General features: G+C 53.4%; 7 protein-coding genes across 7 annotated transcripts; 2 read left to right on the top strand and 5 right to left on the bottom strand.

The window, feature by feature from the left end:
* Positions 1-20: 20 nt before the first annotated feature.
* NCS57_00592600 (3'(2'),5'-bisphosphate nucleotidase) lies at positions 21-1,085 on the bottom strand (the record flags this gene model as incomplete). The annotated part of the gene is made up of 1 exon (XM_053055832.1): positions 21-1,085. The coding sequence occupies one exon, from the start codon at positions 1,083-1,085 to the stop codon at positions 21-23; it is 1,065 nt and encodes a 354-aa protein (XP_052914787.1).
* Positions 1,086-1,375: 290 nt separating this feature from the next.
* On the bottom strand, positions 1,376-3,730 carry NCS57_00592500 (uncharacterized protein; the record flags this gene model as incomplete). Its single annotated transcript, XM_053055831.1, has 2 exons — positions 1,376-3,327; positions 3,379-3,730. The coding sequence occupies 2 exons, from the start codon at positions 3,728-3,730 to the stop codon at positions 1,376-1,378; spliced, it is 2,304 nt and encodes a 767-aa protein (XP_052914786.1).
* Positions 3,731-4,806: 1,076 nt separating this feature from the next.
* Positions 4,807-9,922, bottom strand: NCS57_00592400 (uncharacterized protein; the record flags this gene model as incomplete). The annotated part of the gene is made up of 5 exons (XM_053055830.1): positions 4,807-4,942; positions 5,003-9,233; positions 9,298-9,379; positions 9,435-9,461; positions 9,515-9,922. 5 exons carry the CDS (start codon positions 9,920-9,922, stop codon positions 4,807-4,809), a joined length of 4,884 nt encoding a protein of 1,627 aa, XP_052914785.1.
* Positions 9,923-12,163: 2,241 nt separating this feature from the next.
* NCS57_00592300 (Translation initiation factor RLI1) lies at positions 12,164-14,247 on the top strand (the record flags this gene model as incomplete). The annotated part of the gene is made up of 5 exons (XM_053055829.1): positions 12,164-12,183; positions 12,259-12,283; positions 12,359-12,773; positions 12,828-14,158; positions 14,215-14,247. The coding sequence occupies 5 exons, from the start codon at positions 12,164-12,166 to the stop codon at positions 14,245-14,247; spliced, it is 1,824 nt and encodes a 607-aa protein (XP_052914784.1).
* A 916-nt stretch (positions 14,248-15,163) lies between these two features.
* On the bottom strand, positions 15,164-17,908 carry NCS57_00592200 (uncharacterized protein; the record flags this gene model as incomplete). Its single annotated transcript, XM_053055828.1, has 5 exons — positions 17,609-17,908; positions 16,342-17,553; positions 16,177-16,293; positions 15,363-16,127; positions 15,164-15,307 (listed from the first exon to the last, which is right to left on the bottom strand). The coding sequence occupies exons 1-5, from the start codon at positions 17,750-17,752 to the stop codon at positions 15,164-15,166; spliced, it is 2,382 nt and encodes a 793-aa protein (XP_052914783.1). The 5' UTR covers positions 17,753-17,908.
* Positions 17,909-18,175: 267 nt separating this feature from the next.
* On the top strand, positions 18,176-20,105 carry NCS57_00592100 (uncharacterized protein; the record flags this gene model as incomplete). Its single annotated transcript, XM_053055827.1, has 2 exons — positions 18,176-18,401; positions 18,460-20,105. The coding sequence occupies 2 exons, from the start codon at positions 18,176-18,178 to the stop codon at positions 20,103-20,105; spliced, it is 1,872 nt and encodes a 623-aa protein (XP_052914782.1).
* Positions 20,106-20,294: 189 nt separating this feature from the next.
* On the bottom strand, positions 20,295-23,238 carry NCS57_00592000 (SLD3 domain-containing protein; the record flags this gene model as incomplete). Its single annotated transcript, XM_053055826.1, has 5 exons — positions 20,295-20,842; positions 20,895-21,433; positions 21,486-22,207; positions 22,255-22,974; positions 23,053-23,238. 5 exons carry the CDS (start codon positions 23,236-23,238, stop codon positions 20,295-20,297), a joined length of 2,715 nt encoding a protein of 904 aa, XP_052914781.1.
* Between the last annotated feature and the right edge of the window lie 322 nt (positions 23,239-23,560).

The following is a 23,560-nucleotide window of genomic DNA, read 5'->3' as shown; positions in this document are numbered from 1 at the left end:
TTTATGATTTCTACCTATGACTAACGCGAGGCCTCATCCTCTGCCATGATCTTGGCCAATGTCTCCTGGACTGTAGCGTGAACACCTCCCCTAGCAGCAAGCAGTCCCCGGTTCTGATTCAAGTCTCTTCCGGCTCCAAAGTCAATGGTCTTGCCGTCCAGGTCCGTTACCTTGCCGCCAGCCTCGGTCAAGACGAGCTGGGCGCCGGCGTGGTCCCAGATCCACATTCGGACGTCCAGGGATGATGGAACTCGGAGCTGGAAGTCGCCTCCGCCGACGGCCAGGGCGGCGTACCGGATGTGCGACGACCACACCTCGGTGTTGGGGTACACTGCTCCAAACGAGGCGGCGAGCTTGGCGATCAAGTCGTGACGGGATGTCTTGCTCGAGGAGCAGTCGACGATTCTGGCGTCTGAAAGACTCGAGGCCTTGTCGAGACCCTCAAGTGGGCGGGCTTCTTCGAGGCCGCTGAAGTTCATGGTGCGGATTGTTGCGCCCTGGCCTCGGACAGCTGAGAGCATGAGACCAAGTCCTTCCTTGTCGACAGTTGTCTCTGCGAGAACACCATCTACGGGCTTGAGGTTGGGGCAGCCCAGCACGCCGACGACTTCTCGGCCGTCCTCGATCAGGGCCAGAGAAACGGCGTACTGCTCACCTCGCAGAAAGGTTGCTGTACCATCAACAGGATCCATGACCCAGAAGCGTCCAGTCCTTCCTCCTTGACCACGACCTCCAAGATCAATCAAATCAAGCATCTCATCCACCGAAGCCGGGCTCGCCAACAGCGCCTCATCCTCCTCGCTCTCCAGATGCGCCCCAGAGGCAAGCTCATACACGCGATCCCTCAGCGCAGCATCGCTCCGCAGGGCAGCAGAGTCCTCCTCGCCGACAAAGGTGTCACCGGGGAAGGCCTTGGTCAAGGCGCTGATGAGGATAGCCTGGGCGGCAAAGTCTGCGACGGTGACGGGCGAGGCGTCGGCCTTTGAGATGCCGCTGACGGAGGAGAGCACCTTTTTGGTGAGGATGGAGGCTCTGAGGACTGCGAGCTCGGCGATGTGACGCTCACGGGCGTATGCGGCGGCCATGATGAATATGTGTAAAGGATATTGGTATTTCTGATGAGAATTAGCTAAAGATTCTGAAATAGTTTGGATATTCTTCTCGTACTTTGTAGGTAATGAATACGGCCACGTGCTCTTGCTGGTGGACGTTACATGATCAGATTAGTTGAAAATGAGGCGGTGATGAATCGGATCAATCAATCATGATGCTTGCTCCACGGATCCACCGACACCAAACACGGGCAACTGTCTACCTAGCAAACTGCAAGATTCTTTGCAAATTACACGTCTAGATCGCCTCACTTACACACAAATCATGTTGCATGAGTAGGAGCTACAAACTCGTCGAGACGGGCAACAAAGACTTGGTTGCCAACTCTCATCATGATGCCACCACTGGACTTGACCTTGACCTCTTCGTATCCCAGACTTGTCAAATCATGCACTTTGGCACCCTCATTCAAGACTGCCGCCGCTTCTTCCTCTGATAACCGCCTCGCCTTGAACCTGAGGTTCCGTGATGTGCTCGAGGTACCTGTCGTGTACTCAACAAATAGCTCGAGTGAATCAGGCAGGGTCACAACTTCTCGTCGACCCTTTTCAACTTGTCTCCAGGCGTCCTTATCACCAACCTCGTTCTCTTCGTAGGGTTTCTTACCCAGCGAGGCAGGAGTCGACATGCTTGAAAGGCGTGTTTCGTACGTTTTTGGGCTTACAATCTGGCTCATCCGAGATCCAACGCTTGGGTTGCTGTCCGCGTCTGTCTCGACTGTTGAATGATGCAAGTTCTCAGATGATTGGAAAGCTTGAGCCTTTGGCGTAGAATACCTACCAGTATCTTTATATTCGTCTGCTGGCGCCTGTTGAGGCTCCTGGCCAGACAAAGGCCCAGACACGGGCATAGATAACGACAAAGGCCTAGGTAAAGAGGAAGGCCCGGACAAAGACTTGCGTAAAGACTTGAGCGAAAGCGTGGGTGAAGGCATAGTTGAAGACGCGGGCTTGGGCGAAGACCTGAATTCTGCACTGCTCTCAACCTTGTTGTGGCTTAGAACCGCCTCTTCCTCCTTTTCAGAACTATTCTGTTCGGTAGGGCTTCCCTGGTGCGAGGAAAGACATTGCTCTCCCTGTTGTCCCTGAGGGCATAAGGTTTCAGTCCCATGCTCGGGCACAACCGTCTCGTCGCTGTCAGAGCCTTCTGCCGTCTCTCGCAATGCTTCTGCCTGTTGCGTGAGGATCGATAGACCTGATACAGCAGCTGATGGAACGGTGCTCTCTAACGGATAACCCATACGCTCGGTTCCTTTCTTGATTATCCGGTCAATCCTGGTCACCGCCAAGCGCCCCAACTCCAGAGTGAAGCCCTTCTTCACGTCCTGGAGGCCGCTAGATGGCAGTCTCCAGCCGGGGTAGATCCTCCCGTGGGTTCTTGGGATGCTGTACTTTCCGTGGAAGGCAATGAAGGCGTTGCAGAGATAGCAGGCATCCTTGTTGGAGGCAATTACCCTTAGAGGCGTCGGGACCTTATGTTGATCGAGATACCAGATGAGTTGCATTTCAGCATGAACTCTCGGATGACGCATCAGCGGGTCAATTTGGCTTTCATAGCATTTAGACTCGCTCCCAAGGTAACATGAAAGCTCTCTGACCACCTTTTCGGTATTCCAACTCGTACCGTGGTGAGCTTTCAGCTTATCCAGCATGGCCGAAAGACTAGGACGCGGTGTAGGAGTACGCTGGACAAGCGCCGAGGAGTCCAACACCACGAGGATAGTATTGGCCTGACGGATACATTCATATCGCCTCGCAAGTTTCACCAGCGTCGTCGCTGCCCTCTTGTAGTTTCCCACTTTTCGGATCATGTTGAGAACCGCCTCACGTGTACTCGGGTCAACACGCGGTTTCATGCCGTTCATGTCCTTGAGAAGTATGGTGCCAACCGTCGGCATATCGAAAAGCTCGTAGCATATTTGAACGATAGACTCGAGCTCTTCGTCCCTGGTTAACGTCCAAGTATCACCTTTTGGAGGAGTGAATGCAGCCTGATACCTGGCCAGCTCAGACAACAACTGGTTGCTCAGTGCCATGAAGTTCGTACGATCCGCTCTCTGTGGAGACTTTTCGATTGCTGTGTTGATTTCTCTCAAGAGTTTCTGAATTATCGGCCTGTTCTCTGGTTTGATCATCCTGATTCTCGACAGGATCCGCCAGCGACACATTGACACGATGGCCTTGAACACATCACCTTCAAGTTGTTCACGAGAGCCTTGGTGCTATGTTAGTACAAGTAATCCCCAGAATAAGGCTGCTGACTTACTACTTGAGGCGTCTTTGAGTAGGGAAAAGACACTGTCAAATCCCTCCTTCACCCATTGCAGATATGGCGATGAAGGCCCAGGTCCTTTGGCGTTGGCGGCAACCATGATGACCAGTCCATGTCTTGTCTCCTCGACGCATACGGCTGTCACATTTCTAATGTCATCCTTTATTCCAGACAGCAATCCAAGAGTAGTCGCCAGGTGCTTCTCATCATTGAGAGAGATGGTCCAGCCAACGTCTGCCTCTTGATGCCGGGTCAGGTTCTTGTGAGGGTGCGATGCAACTTGTCCAAGATAGTAAAGAAGAGCAATGTTCTGGGCACATTCTGCTTCCAAATCTGTGCCGGACATTTCTATCTCATGGTTCGAATGATCATGTTTGGCGAAGGGGAGTTTCCCGCAGACCTTGGCTCATCCTTCATGAGACCCTACCAAGTTTCAACCTTCCTGTGGCTTCCGTAGAGGTCCCAACACAGTCAATCATGATTAATTGCAAGCGCTTATCCGTCATTATGAGCTGTGTGGTTGGCTCCGCTCCGAGGTACTGCGGGAGGCCGACCGCTGTGACAGAAGGGCAGCGATGCAACACAAGACAGACCAGAAACAATTGCTGCCCAAATCTTGTTGTAGCCAGTGATAGAAAGCCTTTCTACAATATAAATGCTCTCTAAGCGTGTACCAGCCGCCACAGCCTGACATTCTCCCCATCAACAGTTCACGATAGTAGCCAACATTTCGTCACCAGTCAAGCAGTCAAGGGCACAGCGAGTTTGTCATGTACTTTATAGCTTCAACCATATCTATGCCACCGAGCAGAAGCCTCTTGCTGGTCCTGCCCCTTTTTTTCCACAGGCCCTGTAAAACATCTTTCATCTAAGAACAAGGGCTCGTTTGCACCTGTACGCCTCGCCTCGCCTCGCCTCTGCTCTGCCTACCTTTCATCCCTGGCAGTGAGCAGCCATTCATCGACCCTCTGTAGTTGGCCAGATCCATCACATCAGCTGTGAGTCCGGTAGCCTGCCTGCCTCTAGGTCGTGCTGCATGAAAAGAAGAAAAAAAACAAGAAAAAGAAGACAGCCTGCTCCGGTAAGAGAGACGCGAGGCATGCTCATTAGCAGCCAGGCAAGGCCCGTCCTCGTATGTATCAGTTTGGCCAAGCTTGGCCATATAGCATAGCATAGCAGCAGCGACAACTCCTTCCACCACAGGTCCTATAATGCAACGGGGTATGATCTCAGCCTCTCCGCTCCACGTACTTGCGTGCAACATGATGCCATCCATCTGTACAACCAAACGCCAAAACCATGCTGAAAACAAACATGCTATGTTGAGTTGCTGTGAAACACAATTCACCTTCCCTTCGTAATCAAGTGTCTGTAAAGACCTGTCGTGCTGAGCTGAGGTCTCTTCTGAGATGAGACCATTCATTAGGCCCCGTTGGTCTTGGTCGAGCTGGATCCGCCCTTGTTGCGAGAGTGCAGCGTACGATACATGTTGCTCAGCCGCTTGCCTGTCACGCTCTTGCTGGTGTCGTCGACTGGCCACAACGCTGCCAAAAAGTCCCTACAAAAAACATGTTAGTCCGAGTTACAAGTCAGGCTGTATCAACGCAGCTGTACTCACCAAAAGTTGCTCTTGAGACCCTCGTCCGCAGCAGTAGCCGGCAACTTTTCGTCCAGGAATGTGCCAATAACTACCAGTTCCACTCCAAAGATGGAGGCTCGTTCCTTGCTCGACTTGACATTGTCCTTGGTGGTTGAGAGAATCTTTTCGAAATTTTCTCTGACGGGCTTCAGGAGGAACCAGATCATCGCATCGTTATCCTTATCCCTCTGGTCTTTGTTGTCACCGATTCGCCGAAGCTCATCCAGTCGACGAAGAGCCTTGGCTCGGCGCTCATCTTGAGGGCGAGATTCTTGGGGTCGCTCGCGCACACGATCCCTATCGCGGTCACGCTCTCGCTCGCGGTCCCGATCACGATCACGATCACGATCCCGCTCACGGTCACGATCTCTATCTCGCTCTCGATCACGGTCGCGTTCGCGGTCACGATCATCACGATGCCGGTCACCACGTCGTTCATCACGATGTCCGTGACTGTGACGATGCTTCTCAGGTCTCCGGTCGTCATCATCGCGATGTCGACGCTTCTCAGCTCTATCCCTATCGTCGCCATGCTTGCCAGATCGACGGTGATCATCCAGCCGACGATGCTTGGGGCTCCGGCTGTCCTCATGGGAAACATGCTTCCGCTTGTAGTCGGGCCTTGGAGTTCCACGCTCGTCGGCATAGCTGCGTGACCGATGGTCGCCATGAACATGATCCCGATCACGGTCGCGATGTTTCTTGCTGGCTTGGGGTGCAGGAGATGCAGTGGCACTTCCTCGGTGGCCATTGACAAGATGGTGCTTCTTGTTGTTTCGGTGGTGATTCTCCACGGCTCGCTGCACACTTCGATCGTTCGAGTGCTTCGCTTGCAGCACTGAGAGTAGGTATTCAGATCGACGAACAAGATGTACTGCGCCAGGAGCCTTCATCTTGTCATTGGCCTTGCTACGCTCCTCCTTCTTCTCGACACGATGCTCTTCCAGGAAGAGCTTATCCGTCATGTCCAGGTCAGGGTCGTCGCGAATCTGAGGCCAAGCACCAAAGCCGTGTCTGTCGATGCCAACCAGGAGCATGGCATCCTCCTTAGCACCCCATGAACAAGAATAGTTGGCAGCCTTGGTGGCGTCGGGAAGACGGAACGCTCGCCAGTCGCTGTGCCCGTTGATAACTTGTCGAAGAAGCTGAAGTTGCTTGGGCCGCTCGATGGCCGTCTCGGCGTTGATCTTCTTTAGCTCGCCAAAGTCAATCAGAACAGCCTTGCGATCCTTCTTGGTGAGTGTCTTGCCAAGCCTCTTCTCTTCCTCCACCATGGTGATATAATTGTCATCCACAGCTTCCTTGGCTGCTTTGATGAATTCATCAAGAACCGACTTGACGTAGTCTTGGTCTCTTTCCTTGAGCTTGGCCTCTCTGATAATCTCCTCACCGCGGTCGTCCATTGAGCCGAATCGGAAGTAGGCTTTGATGAGAAGACGCTGCTCCTTGTCTGTCAAAGGCCTCTTGGGGTCTGCGACCAGGGCCTGTCGTTCTTCCTCTTCCTTTTCTCGCTGTTCTTTCTGCCGTTTCTTAAACCGGTCAGCACGATCAGTTTCCCTGTTGCGGCTCTTGATAGCGGCTCTTCGGGGAGCACTCTCAGCCGCGACTTGGGCAAGATAATCCTCGTGTTGCCGCTTTTCTTCGTCAGCCTTGATTTCGGCAAGCTTCTCAGCAGGAATGATCTGATCCCAGTCGAGATTAATATCATCCACCTTGACATCCGTGATCTGCATGAAGTTGTCCCAATCAATGCCACCACTGCTGAGGTTGATCTTGTCATCGACCTTGGTCTTGGTAACTTCGGCGTTCTCGAGGATCGAGTCGATGTCGAGTTGCTCCAGGCGTTGTTGATTGCCGCTCTGCTCAAACATCTTGGAGGAACGCATCTTCAAGACCATCTGGATGTCTTCAGATGAAGAGGGCCCATCGACCTTGAGACCCTTCTTATTGAGCTCTTCTTTGAATGCAGCCTTGCCATCGTCCGTGACACCAGCCTGAATCGTCAGATACTCAAGCAGAAGCTTGTTGCGTGCTCGTTCAAGAACCTCTTCCTCGACTGTTTCCTTGGAAACAAGACGGTAGATGTTCACGGGGCGCTTCTGACCGATACGGTGGGCTCTGGCCATGGCTTGCAAATCGGCCTGTGGGTTCCAGTCGGAATCAAAGATGACAACAGTGTCGGCAGTCATCAGGTTGATACCTAGACCACCTGCTCTGGTCGAGAGAAGGAAGCAAAAGTCTTCGCTGTCTTCGGCATTGAAGTGGTTGATGGCCATGCGTCGGGGTCCGGCTGCAATGGTTCCATCTAATCTCTGGAACTTGTACCCTCGCAGAGAGAGGTAGTCACCAAGAATATCAAGCATTTTGACCATCTGGCTGAAAATCAAGACTCGGTGGCCGTCCTTCTTGAGCTTGGAGAGAAGCTGATCGAGAAGCATCATCTTTCCACTGCTGGCAATCAAACCCTTGATCTGGTCTTCGCGGCGAACGCTGCCAGCAAGCACCTTTTCTTCGGCACCTGGGAACATGTATGGATGGTTGCTGATCTTCTTGAGCTCCATCATGATGTTCAGCAAAGAGTTCTTGTGACCGTTGGTCGCATCACAGAGGGCAGTGTAGTTGCGAGTGAGGATGTTCTTGTAGTAGTCCAGTTGGACATCTGACAGCTCGACGCGGATGATCTTCTCAGTCTTGGGTGGAAGATCGGATTCGACGGTTTCTTTGGTTCTTCGCAAAATGAAAGGAGCAATGGCCTTGTGGAGTTGCTGAAGCTTTTCTTGCGCATCGATGGCAGATAGAGAGTCAAGATCCTCATCAATGTCCACCTTGCCCGGGTTCAAGAAGTCGAGCAGGGCTGACAACTCGGCTAGGTTGTTCTGGATGGGTGTTCCGGTGATCAAGACCTTGCACGGGATACCGAAGCTCACCAAGCGGCTGTACAGTTGGGATTCACGATTCTTGAGACGGTGCGCCTCGTCGACGGCAAGGGTTTGCCACTTGATGGACTGCAAGAACTGCCAGTCCTGGAGGATGAACTCATACGAGGTTACCAGGATGTTGAACTTGGGCTTCTTCGGGTTGTTATCCACGAGTAGCTCGTGCTCGCGAATGATGTTTCGGGCATCTTCAGGTCCAAGATAAACGACGTAGTTAAGGTCTGGAGACCAGTTGTTGAAAGTATCACACCAGGCGGGGATGACACTGAGAGGAGCAACCACAAGTGAAGGGCCCTCCTGGTGGCGAGCATTGCGCAGCCAGCTGAGGAATGACACGGTCTGGACTGTCTTGCCGAGACCCATCTCATCGGCGAGAATCACATTGTTACCTCTGCACCAGTTGAGGCAGAGGAAGTTAAGACCTCTCAGCTGGAACGACCGAAGTTCGCCGCCTACGATGTAGTCGGGCTGCTTTTCCAACTTGACCATCCTTGACCGTGTGTCAGGGTTGGTTTCCTTGCGGTCCGACTGCCATGAACGAGAGGCGCGGTCAAGGTATTGGTCAATCTGGTCCTGGAACATGTCGCTGATGTCCGCTGCAGCTTCCCAGGTGCACTCCTCGTAGGTGAGGCCCTTCCATTTGACAAGGTACTCGTCGCCATCTTCGCCATTTCTTGTGGCAACCACTCGCTCAACCTTGATGTAATCCTCGTAGGCCTCGTCGTCTCGTTCGCGGTCAAGGAAAAACTGCTCCTTGGTCTCGGGAGGAATGTCGTCGCCAAAGCGGATGTCCAGCTCGTAGTCAACGAACTTCTTGAAGTAATTCTCGACCTTTCTAAATCCGCGAACATTGCGAAGGTCGTCGAGTGTTTCCCAGGTGTCATGCAAGTGAGACTTGCCTTGCCATTTGATGAAGTATTCAAAATCACCTTTGGTCATGTCATAGGTCAAGTCCTGTCCGTTTATCGGGCGATACCGCACTACTTTTTCCACGTATGGGGAATCGTCGACATAGTCAACGACGTAGTTGGCAGGGGCGAGGTCATCCTCGTCTTCTTCATCGTCAAAGTCGCTCTCTTCATAAGCTCCTTGTTGTACCTGCGCGGCGCGACGACTTGACCAGCGCTTTTCGGCGTATGCGAGAGAAGGCTGGGCCTCGCGCTGCAGCCGAGCCTTCTTCTGGAGGCTCTTGGCGCGAGCGCCGCCGTATGTGTCTGAGTCGGAGTCGGAGTCGTTTGTTGACGCTCGTAATGTCGGTGTACCTATCTTGGAAGCTGGATGGCCGTGTTAGCCTGAGCCGCCATGATCGAGTAGAATCAGGGGAAAGGGGGTGCTTACAAGGACGGGATGATTCTACACGTCGTCGCTTGACCGTACGACGGCTGACGGGAGGTTCGGATTCGGAGTCATCAGACTCGACCTGTCGCGACTGGGTCAGTAACGCTCCTCGAGATGGATTCGGGATGGCTACGTACGATTTTACGTTGTTCTCGAGGTCGAGTCTGCAAGTGCCGGTTAGCCAAGAAGATGGCGGTGAAAATTTTTCGCTTCTTACACTTCGTCTCAATCCATAGAGTTCTGGATTGGCCTTGATATACTCATCCTCCTCAATGGGCACTTTACGTTTCGAAGCTCTGTTCGAGTCTGTGGAGCTGGCGCGGTCCTCAACCGCGTCGTCATTCTGAGATGGCAGGCTCTCCTCCATGTCAAAGTCACCGTCCTCGGACGCGTTGTCCTCGCTGGAAGGTTCACTCTCCGACATGTGTGTGTCATCCTGGGCCATATTCGAGGTCTCGTTCGCATCGTCCGAGGGTGACGGTGATGGTTGGTCAAGCGTATGATCGTGGACATCAGGGGAGTCACTGTCGGTTACGTTGTCGCCTGTATCGAACGACATGCTGATTTGATTATCTGGAGATAAATGTCCATTGGAAGGACCCCCGAAAGTAGGGGTGGACATCATGATGGCGATGGCAGAGGCTACCTGCTAAGAGACGCGACGATGTTAGCCAATGTTCTGGGCCAGCAGGTGCGGTTGAGGGATTAACGGAACGAGGCGACTCTGGCGACCCAGGAACGGTGCCAAAAGCGCCCGGAAACGCGAACAACGATGGAGATGGTTCACTTGTCGCATCCCGCGTGCGTTGTAGATGGCAAGGCTGATGAAAACCCAACATCGCAATTGGGAAGCCTGGGCGGCCACGGGGTCGGGTACGGGGTCGCAGGGGCATCCGAATGAGCGAGAAGCATCGATTCCATCAAAGGGAAGCACGGTATCGCTTATATACGACTCTATGGGAGCAATATCGCGATGGAGATGGCAGGAGTCGAGGCGGGATCGACAACAGGCGACGGGCCAGCAAGCCAGCAAGGCGGCAGCGGGAAGGGGGGAGCGGGAAGGACGAGGGAAACTTACAAGTCATTAAAGAATGACATCCAGGCGGCAACCAACATCTAGATGTATCGGGAGCTTCACCGGGGGTGCTTGGCGGGATCGGAGGACGGAACGGGGGTAACGTGGGTGAAGAGGTGACGGGCGGATTCTCAGAATGCGAGGCAGGAAAAGAAGTCGAGAGGTCCGAAAAGGCAGGGCCACTCTTGTCCTAATTGGGTGATGGTCTGGGGTGGGTGCGCATCACGTGACTGATTCCCATCATGCGAACAACCAGACAGCCTTGAACGCTCCCGACGTAGTACAGTGAATACAAGGTATCTTTGGCTTTTCACGGCAATATGCAGGGCCAGATTGTTTAATGTCGCGTTTAACACTGTATCATTTGGCGTTCTAACTTTTCTTCTCACTTTCTTGTTGAGGCGTTCGTATCCTCACAAGGAGGCTCCGAGGACCGGCCAATCACAGCGCAACACCATTACCCTAAATTTTGACAGAAGAGGCAAATTGAAATACCTGTGGTTGAGAAACCTCTTTATCGTTCGTTGCAGGATATTTCCCTGTTTGAGGCCAATGCGTTTCGTCTCTTGTTTGCTTCGAGGAGGCTTGTGGTTTGTGGCTGCCTGCTATCAGGGTAGGTATTGACACTGTTTGGGTTTGTCACTCTGTGTCAGATAAAAGACTATTCGGGACCCAAAGATGGAGCACTTCGGCGTGGTCACTGCCCGCCCCGGGGAAGTTTACAGTGATTGGCTTTTACCTATGTTTATGGGGAAGGCCTGACTGGCCCAGAATGTAGTGATCTGTCTGTTTCAGTGTTGCTGGCGTCGTTCTCCGAGCCCAGGAAGTCATCAGCAATGTGCCTCATCACCTCGCCTGATTTTCAAGCCCCTTCTCGCATTCTACTAAGGTATCGATAGCTACATACAAATATGCGGTCGGCATTGATCACGTGGTTCATATTGCCTGGTTCTCCTGACATGCTCAACACGTGAGATGCGACTTCTTACGCCCATGTGCATGCAACCCTAGAGTTAAACAACGAGCGCACCCGAGTCAAGTCAAGCATGCCAGTAGATTCTACTTTTTCAATGACATATTCGTCATACACATGATCAATAATTAATTAATACCCTCGTTTACGGTCGAGGGACGTTGCAGGGTCGGTTTTAAATGCTTAATTCCTCTCTTACAGACTCGATGTGGTCCGGCCTAACAAGCTTTGCTACTGGATTGAGTCACTATTCTGATCATCAACCTAAGTTAGTTCAAGTAAGCAGTAAGCAACTGTCGGAGCAACACGACAAATAGACACCATAGAAAAAATCGAATACATCCATCTCCAACTCGGCCAGGACGGATGCTGATGCACGGGTGTTCGCAGGTATCCCTTGTCCACCTCAACCCTTGGGCAACGTCATAGGTAGCTGGAGCCCAACTCATCCACTGTAGTAGCCCCCTTGCCAGGGCGAAGCAACCGCCGGCGCCTCCCACACAAAATCGGCTCCCAAGACCCACAGCCCTGGACGACTCACAGGGCACGGATTACCACCACACGAACCTGGAACTCCCGTCGGTTGACCTGTGATCTTTTCTCCTTCTTCTTTATCCTTCGCTGTCCGTAAAGGAATCTCGAATAGTGCCAGCGTGCCATCGTCTCCTGCGCGCGAGAGATCCCCCCGTCTTCTCCGTCTCTGGAGCTCGAGCTCGACCTTGCTTGTCCCACTTTCTCCCACACACACAAAAAAAATCCACCCCCCACCAACTTGAACTTGGACTGAAAGTTTTTCGTGTTCTTCGTCAGTCGCAACAATGTCGGACAAGCTCACACGGTATGTGCGGCTGGATGAGGAGGAATATTCGATATAAGGGACAAGATCACAGTGACTGACATGCCAATCCAACAGTATCGCCATCGTCAATAGCGACAAGGTCCGTCCGCGATCGCCTCCCTCAAGCCAAACACGCTTTTTGCCCCGCCAAAGAAATTCTGACCCCTCCTTTTAGTGTCGCCCGCGAAAATGTCGTCAAGAGTGCAAAAAGTCGTGTCCCGTCGTCCGTAGCGGAAAGCTCTGTATCGAAGTCACTCCCGAGTCTCGCCTCGCCTTCATCTCCGAGTCGCTCTGCATCGGTTGTGGTATCTGCCCCAAGAAGTGCCCCTTCGACGCCATCACCATCATCAACCTGCCCACCAACCTCGAGAGCCAGGTCACCCACCGTTATGGCCCCAACAGCTTCAAGTTGCATCGCCTGCCGATGCCCCGACCGGGACAGGTCCTGGGTCTTGTCGGAACCAACGGTATTGGCAAGAGTACCGCTCTCAAGATTCTGAGCGGCAAGCTTAAGCCCAACTTGGGCCGACACGACAACCCCCCCGACTGGGAGGACGTCATCAAGCACTTCCGTGGCTCCGAGCTGCAGAGTATGTAACGGCGCAAACGTTTCCGTTGTTGTTTCTTGCTGACCCCGCAAATAGACTACTTCACCAAGCTTCTGGAGGATGACCTCAAGGCCGTCGTCAAGCCCCAGTATGTGGACCAGATCCCCAAGGCTGTCAGGGGCCCCAAGAAGAGCGTGCGATTCCTGATCGAGAGCCGTGCCTCGCTGGGCAACATGGAAGAGGTCGCCAATGTCCTGGAGCTGAACCACATCATGGACCGAGATGTCAACCTCCTCTCTGGTGGTGAGCTTCAGCGTTTTGCCATCGGAACTGTTGCTGTTCAGAAGGCCGATGTCTACATGTTCGACGAGCCTTCTTCCTACCTCGATGTCAAGCAGCGACTGGCTGCTGCCTCGATCATTCGCTCTCTCCTCCGAGATGACGACTACGTCATTGTCGTCGAGCACGATCTGTCTGTTCTCGACTACCTCTCCGACTACATCTGCGTCTTGTACGGTCGCCCCGCTGTTTACGGTGTCGTTACTCTGCCCTACTCGGTCCGTGAGGGTATCAACATCTTCCTTGATGGTCACATCCCCACTGAGAACTTGCGATTCCGTGACGAGTCCCTGACTTTCCGTGTCGCCGAGGGTACCGACGAGTTTGCCATTGACAAGTCCCGCGCCTTCACCTACCCCAAGATGGAGAAGACTCTTGGAAACTTCAAGCTCAACATTGACGCTGGTGATTTCACCGACTCGGAGATTATCGTCATGATGGGTGAGAATGGTACCGGAAAGACCACCTTCTGCCGTCTCTTGGCCGGTGCCCTCAAGCCCGACAGCAAGAAGTCGGTGCCTGAGATGAGAATCAGCATGAAGCCCCAGACCATCACCCCCAAGTTCGATGGTACTGTTCGCCAGCTCTTCTTCAAGAAGATCAAGCAGGCCTTCCTGTCTCCTCAGTTTCAGACCGATGTCGTCAAGCCCCTCAAGCTCGACGACTTTATTGACCAGGAAGTCAAGAACCTGTCCGGTGGTGAATTGCAGCGTGTCGCCATTGTCCTGGCCCTCGGTATCCCCGCTGATATCTACCTGATCGACGAGCCTTCTGCCTACCTCGATTCCGAGCAGCGTATCATTGCCTCGCGAGTCATCAAGCGATACATCATGCACTCCAAGAAGACGGCCTTCATCGTCGAGCACGATTTCATCATGGCTACCTATCTCGCCGACCGTGTCATTGTCTTTGACGGTCAGCCCGGTATCAACTCTCATGCCAACAAGCCCGAGTCCCTCCTCACCGGCTGCAACACCTTCTTGAAGAACCTCGACGTCACCTTCCGTCGTGATCCTACCAACTACCGACCTCGTATCAACAAGAACGGATCTCAGCTCGACCAGGAGCAGAAGTTGGGTGGCAACTACGTGAGTCAACCCCCACCACTAATATCTTGCACATGACAACTAACCAACATGTACAGTTCTTCCTCGAGGAGAATCCCGATCAGAGCTAAAGGGCGTTAACAAGGAGATCTTTCCTCCCCTTGATGGTGCATCTCCCGGCGTTTGGGGCGTTCAAAACGGAAATGGGAAAAAGCAGCGCGGGGGCGGGCATGTTCGGGTTTTGGGAATAGACGACGACCACGGCGTCGGCGAGGATGACGATCCTGATGGATAACGACGGCGACGGCAGCGTATCCCCTGTTGTCTGGTCCTACGAAGAAGAGCCGGTCTCGCCGGAGAGAAGTTTTGTTTTTGATCTTTTTGTACTTGTCGTTTCTTATACGTCTTGTCTGACTCTACAAGGTCCTTGATTGAGGACACCTTGATGAGTACACAGCAAGGGCGAGTCCGGACTGCTTCGTAGACTGAGGGACAACGGATCAAGTAGGATCACTGCCGTCTTGGGTTTCCTACCTCGCGGGAAACAACCCCAGAAGAAAGATGGCTGTCAGTTAGTTTTACCATACATCACAATCACAACAGAAAATTGGATCGTCAAAGAGGGAGCCCTTGCATGAAATAATGACAAGTCTTAATGTCCTGACTAACTATCACTACCTGAACCCTATCATCTATCGTTCCATCCAAGCAACTCCGCCACTACCCATAGGTGTTTTTACGCATATAAACTCACAGACCAAAAGACCTAAAAGAAGGAGAAGGAAAAAGAGGATGATTGGGAGAGACACATACTGGCCAGACAAGAATTGTGCTTGTGCTTGTGGGGGAGCAACGTGGTCGCCATCTGTTTCCACCGCTGCGGCACCGGGCGGCCATGGCGACGAGAAGCCGCAAGCCTGTACTCGAGAGTCATCTCGCCCAACATACAGACGTGCCGGGGGATTGACGGTGCCGGTACGTACTAGGAATGAGTGCAGGTGCATGCCAGCCATCAACTGTATGAGAGGATCAAGCCGCGTGTTTACTTTAATCCTCCTCAATCTCGCCCTCCTCGCTTCCGGAATGGACGTCCTTGGATGGGGGTGGAGGTGTCTTTTTGCGAGGACGTTCTTCAGCACGCGGCTCAGCACGCGGTGGAGTACGTTCCCGTGATCGATCTCTTCTCAATCGCTGTAATTCGTGTTAACTATCAATGCCTTCTAGCTGTTCAGTGGAACCTTCGTACCTTGGAGTCTCGCGAGTCGCGGCGAGTGTAGTCGTCTTCGTCATCAGGACGTCGGCGTCGAGAACCTGATGGGCGTTCATCATAAGGAAGCTCATCATACGAACCTCGGTCAATACGTCGGCGATACAGCCTCTCGCGCTCGTCTTCCCGGTCTCTTCGCTCACGCTCGTAGTGGCCATCGTCATCGCGACGCGAGCGAGAGTGACGGTCGTAGTCTCGGTCTCGGTCTCGCTCACGGTCGCGCTCCCGTTCCCGTTCGCGGCGTGGCGGCGGCGACAGGCGACCTCGGTCAGATCCCAAAAGGCCTTCTGCCATGGTCGATTTCCGGTGGTTACGCTCTCGCTCAGCAATGGCCTTGCGTCTGTCCGCTTCGTAGGCATCTGGCTCCGGACTGCGACTACGTCGAGAACCACGTCCACCGCTTCGATGAGATCGCTCACCTCTGGATCGGTCCCTCTCGCGACGGTGCAAGTCCCGCTCGCTGGACATGCGATCGCGCCGACGGTAGCTTCGGTCTGCTTCCTCTTCCTTTTCACGTAGTCGTCGGATGTGCTTGTCAAAGGCGCTTCGTCGAGCGTCCTCGGAAGTAATGGCCTGGAACTCGTCTGATTTGAGAAGTCGAGGTCGTACCTTGTCATACGTGTCATTCGAAGTGATGGGTGGTTCCATGCGCTTCATGTACGCGCGCAGATCGTCAACGGCTCTACGTTGATGGCGCTCAGACTGGCGATCGTCGTCCCGCTTAGATGAGCGTTTCTCGCGCAGCTACTGCTTGTTAGTCTGGATACAGTAACAGATAGGCAGGTATACTGACCCGATCAAAAATGAGTTTGAGAATATCGGGTTCAATGTTAGCAGTCCGTCGATCATCATTCATGATGGAGAGGAACTCGTCAAAATCGCTCGTAGGCGTGAGATCAAACCGCTTGTCCTGAAAGTTGTTAGAACGGCATGATGGGAGAATTCGTCGATTACTCACTTCCAAAACGTCAAGCACGTCATTCCTGGGTACGCGCAAACCGCGCTCTTCGTCTTCGACAATATCCCAGAAAAGCTCCTGAGGAGTTGAGCCAGCTTGGCCAAGCATGTTGATGTATCGTTCGTCTTTCTCAATATGGGGGAAGATCTGGCTCCATTTCGTGCCGGCATTGATCTTGCCATCTCGACGAAGCTCACCGAGGAGGGCCTTGAATGCATCTCGCGCCTTACGCTCCTTGCGAAACTTCTTGTTCTTCTCCTCCTGTTTGGTATCGTTGAACTTGCGCTCCAGAGCCTTCATATGGTTTTGAAAGGCAGTCAAGATGTCAAACTTGGTGAGAGCCTGGTACTTCTCGTCATTCTGAAAGGGCGGGGTGGATGAGATGATACCTTGAGCATCAGCCCAGCGAGTGTACGGTTCCAGGTTGAGCTTGGGCAAAAGATCAATGAGTCCGTCCATAGCGTTCTTCCTCAGGGATGTCTGCTCCTCGGCGTGCGCCTTCTTGAGCCCGATGATGTACTCTTCAAACAACTGACGGCGCTCGCCCTCGTCGCTGGTAGAACGGAAAATGGTCTCGCCTTCGATGATGGGGCGGGCAGTCTTCCAGCGGGTGTAGTGAACGATCTCGGGATGCCTCTTAAGCATAGTCTCGAAGTCAGCCCGGAGCTTCGCTAGCCTTTCCTTGGCGCGCTCCTTGTCCTGAATGACCATGTCCTGACAATACTTATCGAACGCGGCCTTGCGATCCTTGGGATCCTTGATGGCGCGGAACTGAGGATCTCGGGCAGTTGCTCGGATACCCTGCTCCCAGGTCCAGTCTGGCTGGACCCCACTTCGTCGCAGGAGCTTGGTGAAGGCAGCCTCAGCCTCCTCGGCCGTGGCATATTCGGGGTCATTCGTGGCGGGGACAAAAGCCTGGACCTTGGGGTCGTTTCCGTACGTGATCTGCCGGGACTCGGGATAGACGTCGCGCTGGTCGCGATGCTGATCGTAGGAACCGTGCGAGTATCCGCCAGGACCACCGGCACCGGCGCTGGCGGGAGGCGTGTAGGGAGTCGCGGAAGCTGGGGTCGCGGGCTTGCTCGTTGCACCGAGCGCGTTCTTATAAACGTCGGGCATTTCCCATGAGCTCTGTTTCGTCTCAGTGTTATACCAGTACTTTCGACCTCCCTCCGCCGTGTACTCCTTCCAGGGTTGGTTCGCAAGGGCGCGCTTGAAACATGTTAGCATGACAGCGCACAACATAGAACAGAATGGCCAGTCTAACCTCGGCCGAGCTCATCATATCCTCAGGCTTGGTCCATTGAGTAACCTTGGTAGTCGCATTGTAGTAGTAGGCTCGTCCATCGGGGGTATGGTGCTCTTGCCAAGCCGAGGCAGGCTGGCCGTAGGGAGAGCCGTAACCGTTCATCGTGAGGCTAGGGCGACGTCGCGCAAGAGGGATAAAGCGATGATCGGATAGATGCGAAAAATGCGACGCGTCTTGAGTGAAGCGACTGTGCGCCAAGCTTCTCCCGCCGTCAAGAGCGATGGCAATGGTGTTGGGATGTGAGTCGCGATTGTCGAAATTGGAGGTTGTTTGCTGGAGCCACAACTTTTTGGTGCACGGACCAGACGTTGAGCTTGAGCGATTACCTAATCAACTTATCTTGAGGACCACGTCGGTCTATGTAACAACAAAGGGGGTGTAACCAACGTCTTGACTTACACGGCTGGTCCGACGAACGGAGTGGAAAGGTGTAATTCGAGAAGGAGGCAAAATACTAGAAGTTCAATATTTGGTTGAATCTTTCAGTCAGTTGCAAAAAGTCTCACCCGGCCCCTCGCCGCCACTATGTCCGACTCGGAAGCAACCCCGGAGCCAGAGTTCGAGGCTGACTCTCTCACCAACTTTGGCACCAAACTCATTTCTGATCCCACCACTGACTTTGCGGAGCAATCGCAACTGACATACCTTATACCTTCAGAGACTAGTCTGGATTTGGAGTCGGCTTTCAGAGATCTTGAGCCGGGCAAGTCAATACTCGACTCACTAGAGCGTCGGGACTCTTTGTTCTTTGGTGAGCTATTCGTTGTACCTCTGGTCTTAGACACTATGTCACTAACTCTTGCAACTAGATGAAACGGTTGATGTACTTCTTCTCTTGAGAACACCATGGAAGGATGAAGCATCACTCCGGTCTCACCTCAGCCGGCTAGTGATATCAGTTGAGGCTCAGGTGGTCAATAGCAAGACCCATGGTCGGGATAATTCTGTATCGGAGACCATCTTCTCAGGCACAGTTCCCGACATCAACGACCCCTTCATCATCGTTGATGAAGATGAGGAGGAAGACGACGACGACGATGAAGATGAGGATGACGACGATGAAGAGAGCGATGACGAGACCAAGCCGACTGTTAAACATGTCTACGCTGCGTGGAAACTACCCGTCTTTCTAGGCCGGCCTCGTGCACGTGTCTCTACGCCATCCATCATTTTCACCGCCTCCGCAAGCCTCAAACCCGATGTCTCAGCCGATCTCGTCGGGCGAGGGAGCGGCTATCTCCAGAGCGGAGTTCCCTCGGGCTTCAACCTCCTCGAGTCCTTTGGAAACGACGTCGCCCTCGGCGGTGCCAAGCCTCGCCTCTCTGCCCTCCGGGTGTCCAGGGTTGCGCCCGTTACGGGCTCTCAGGACCTCACCAAGCATATCCGCGCGCTACCTCAGGTTGAGCACAAGATCTTTCCCGTTGTGCATACCCGCATTCGCTTTTCGCGGCCAACCACGGCACCAACCAGCGCTGCTTTGATTGCTCTGCTCGAGGTTGACTTTACAGCTCATTTCGAGTGTGAGATCTCATTAGACAAGATCGACTTGTCTATCCATGATGCCACTGTCGAGAGTCTCAATGAGGACGCGGGCATGGAACTACCGCTCAGCTGTGTGTCTCACGACCATATCACATTCTTCTATCGTATTGCTCCCCGAGAGTACGACGTTTCACCAAAGAATCCCATGCGAGACCTAGATATCTCCATCTCAGCCACCGCCCAAGTTATCCCTGGCCGCTGCACTCCTCGCCTGACCATGACATGGACAACGCATATTGACTTTACTCTCCCTGTCAATCCTGGCTACGGCACGTCCACGACTGGGACGGGCATCGTCCGCTCCCATCGCCCCTCGCAGCTCTCCATCACCGGCCAAGCTGTGCAACACCTCAAGTCTCCATCCATCATTCGCCCGGATGCCTTGCCTGCTCTAGAGGCTGCTACGGCCAACACAGATATCCCAGTTCCAGAGCTCGGCATCACCATGACCTTCACTGGTCCGTCCGAACCCGTACATCCCGGCGAAGTCTTCTCCTGGACCGTCTACGTTGTCAACCGTGTCACGGAGAAGAACCCGCTACCCCCACGCAAGCTCGCCCTGGTCGCAGTTCCCAAGCGTCGAAGAACTGAGCTACGTATGACACGTCCTCCTTCGGTTGGGGGCCGACGACGTGGCGAGAAGGACATTGCGGATGCCGTCACTGATGAGAATGTGTTACATGCACTGCAAAAGAATGCCCTTGTCGAGTCCACCGATGTCGTATGCCTCAGCGCCGATACTCGAGTCGGACCGCTTGCACCAGGCGCTTGTCACGTTGTCGAGCTTCAGTTCCTTGCTCTGCAGGAGGGCGTTGTGGGCTTGGAAGCAATTCGTGTGGTAGATTTGGGATCAAATGAGCACGTCGATATTAGAGACCTGCCTACCATGCTTGTAGAACCAGCTGCAGCATGAGATACTGGAAATAATGTACAAGTCTCTGTCTTTGACTACCATGCTGGTATGATGCATGTCATATCTCAAATGTCGTTATCCATACCGGAATCTTGCCACAAGCCTAACGCCATCTAATGCTATATCCCTTGGGCCTTTATATCGTATGCGCTGAATGAAAACACCGCTGTAGCATGCTCCATAAAGAACTCATAACAGGTCATCCATGTCATCGTCCCATCCCAATTGCTGGTAAATCGACATTGGCTTTGCGGGCGCAATGTTCTGATCCTCGACGTTGTTGATGCTCTTTGACGTAGCCTTTACGGGCGTAGCCAATATTCCTTCGTCTCTCGATGGTGTAAAACTGACCCTTCGCTTTTGTTCTCTGGGTGCGAAAAGATCTGCTGCTGATACATTCCTCCTCTCCATTAGCGGCGATGAGGGCGGGAACGGCAAGACATCCTCCTCTTTGGTAGGTCGGCGCAGAAAGTTTGAGCCACCTTTTGTTGGTGTATCCCCAATTCTTTCAAAGTCTGGGGTTGGGCTTCGGCGGAAGGCGTCTCGGTGACCTGCACGTAGGCCCGTGGACGGAATCATAGAGGGCATACTAGAAGGGGGAATGACCTCCTCAGTGCCCATCATGGGGACATCCACTGTCTCAGACTTTGATGCAAATACGTCCCTGAACCGGTTGTTTGCTGGCGTAGCTTTGACGACCGAAGCGCCAAGGGAGCCCCGGGCAGGCTTTCTGACTTCTAGAAATTGTTAGCACGTCCCAATAGAATAACAAGGTAGTTGTAGGCTTACTCTTTGCCGAAAGGCTGACATTCGCTCGGCGTTCTGCTGCTTCAGCCAACGCCTTACCAACAACCTCACGGTTGGGTTTCCTCAAAGAAGAGATGGCATCCTTCAGCTCTGCTTCGACTTGGGCCTTCTTGCTGGCTCTTGCATCCTGCAGGTTGGACATGCTGCTGCTCCGGGAGAGTAACCCTCCTCTCCTGTTCAAGAGATCAGGCTCAGTCTTCAGTGCTGACTTGATTGCTGCAGAGTCGCTCGCTTCCCGCTTGATTCCTGGTAGAGATGTGGACGTTGCGGAACGCATAAGAGCAATCATGTTGCTGGGCCCTCTGGACACACTTCGTCGAGACTGTTGCTCTGTTGAGAGCGCTCTTTGCAGCGTTCTTGTTGGCTTACCAGGTGTAGGACGCTTGGTGACTGCGCCTGGTCTCTGATCGCGCTTACTCGACGATCGCTTCAAGGACCTGGACTTGGAAGGCTTTACGATGACAGGACCGCCCAATTTTCGATTGATCGAGTCACACAGCTCGGGAAGTCGGTGGGAGAAGCTGCTGAAGTTAGACACGGTATACCCCAAGATCACGATGTTAATAAACTTACAATGGCACAATAATATCCACGCAAAAGTCTTTGAGAGGCTCCGACGAGACCTTCTGTTGAGGCTGACCATCCTGAGCCTGAGAAACCTGAGAATCCTCGAGAAGCAACTGCTCGTCAGAGGCGGTGGACTGCCAGATGGTCAAGCGATCGGCATGCACATCTACTAGAACAGGAAGATTGTGCTTGTTCCGCTTCTTCGCAGGAGGAGGTGCCATATCGTTTTGGGACTCCGTAGCACCAGGCAAGGGTGGCAATTGGCTATCTTCAGCATCCTCGACAGGTTTTAATGGGGTCAATGCCAAGATCTCGAGGATGAGGATCATCTGAAGCTGGGTTTCTCGGGTGCGTAGCATCGAAGTGAGCGACTTTATCTGCTGAATGGGCACATCGAACTCGTCCTCTTTCAGCTCAGGCTTGTTTGCCGCCCACCACTTTCTGATATGCTCGTCCTCGTGTGGATAGAGGCCGGACTTGCCAATCTTCATCTTCTTGGCTCGACGCTTCCTCTTGCGTCCTTCGTCAGAGCTATCAATGACCGTCTTCAGTTTGGCGATGAGTTCAGGGATAGTGTCGCGGTACTTCTTGTCGATTTGTACCGTGGTCAGGACTAGACCCTTGAGGAACTCGATCAGATCGCCCATGTCCAAGCTAGACTCGAGATCGAGGTGGAAAGCAGAACGAGCCCGGGAGAGTGGTCCTTTGGCAAAGTAGGCGAGCGAGCCCTAGACACGTTAGCTATAGACCGAGGCTGAAAACTAAGTGCTCGCACCATGGACTTGTACAACGCGTCAAAGTACTGCGTTCTGAGAGCATCAAAAATCTCATCGGCAGTTTGCTGTGGGGGCGGTTCCTCGGGGTTGATCGAGGCTGAAGGCACTGCCTGCTTGGTGTTATCGGTTGGTGTCGCCGCGAGTTCTTCTTTCATAAGAATTGGTGATGGCAGCTTCGTTTCCATGGGAACGGCAGCATCTGATTTTCCATCATGCCTCTCAGATTCTGCCAATGTCGAAACAGATTGTGACCTTGGCCTCTTTCGAACAAGGGACTGAATAGCTTCAATGGCAGCCCGTTTCATCTTTTGGTCCTTGTGTAGTTGTGGCGTCGTGATGGCCGAGGACGCGGCTTGGCCTTGGGATTCGAGTTTGACGGGTGGCCGCAGGCGCTCGTGGCAAACGGCGGAGGCGTCCTTGGCCAATTCTTCCAAATTTACCCAAGATCCCAATCTGAATACAACGTATAATCCATTCTCCTGTCGTTCAAGGGCGTAGACAGCGCGGCTAGACTCCTTCCTAGCAAGGAGGACCACTGGGACAGAGCCCATGCGGCTCTCCAGGTCGAGGATTTTCACATGGGCCTCATAGAATCGGTGCGAAGATAGATCGATGTTGGAAGCATGAATATCGATACATGATAACGGAAGATGCTGGCGAGGTAGGACCATCAACGGGTGGAGGACGCGAGGTTGAATGTGCAGGTTTGGGGGATGTGGCTGTCGATGACGATCAGCATGTCTGTGTACACAGCAGGTACCCGAGTATTAGCGAAAACAAACACTTGGGACACGTACCTTGAGAGCAATTGAGGGCTTTAAAAGATGCTCCATGGTGACAGAGTCGGCCCTCTTCCTCTTGCGCTGCTCAGGAGAACGGAGCTCATCTTTCTGATTCGAGCTACCCTCGGAGCTTGGCGTCAAAATCCTCGACCGCGGCGGACGCGACGACGCGTCTGTGCCAACGAGGGCGGAAGAGGACATGGAAATGGCAGTGTAATCATTCGACGCGGGCCATTTGAAAGTATGTAGAGCTCAAAGAATGCGTTAGAATATACAAGCGCGACCGCGAGACCGAGAAAGCTGCTGTTGTTATGATAAAGGGATGCTGTCGTGAGCTGGTGAGTTAAAGTGGTTTCTCTGGCGCGTGCGCGGTTGTGCCACGAGCGGAGCGGAGCGGGCGGGATTTTGGGCGGTGACGTCGGGTTTGGCAGGTGCCCGTGTTTTCGGTTGCCTACAGTCGCGTCCAGTCGCACCGCGTCCGGGCGGCTACAGTTGACAGGTCGCCCACGATAGGCTCTACAAC

Source organism: Fusarium keratoplasticum, chromosome 4, assembly GCF_025433545.1.
Source record: "Fusarium keratoplasticum isolate Fu6.1 chromosome 4, whole genome shotgun sequence".
Lineage (NCBI taxonomy): Eukaryota > Fungi > Ascomycota > Sordariomycetes > Hypocreales > Nectriaceae > Fusarium > Fusarium keratoplasticum.
The sequence above is the reverse complement of the archived record's forward strand: the minus strand, read 5'-3'. Positions and strand labels throughout refer to the sequence as shown.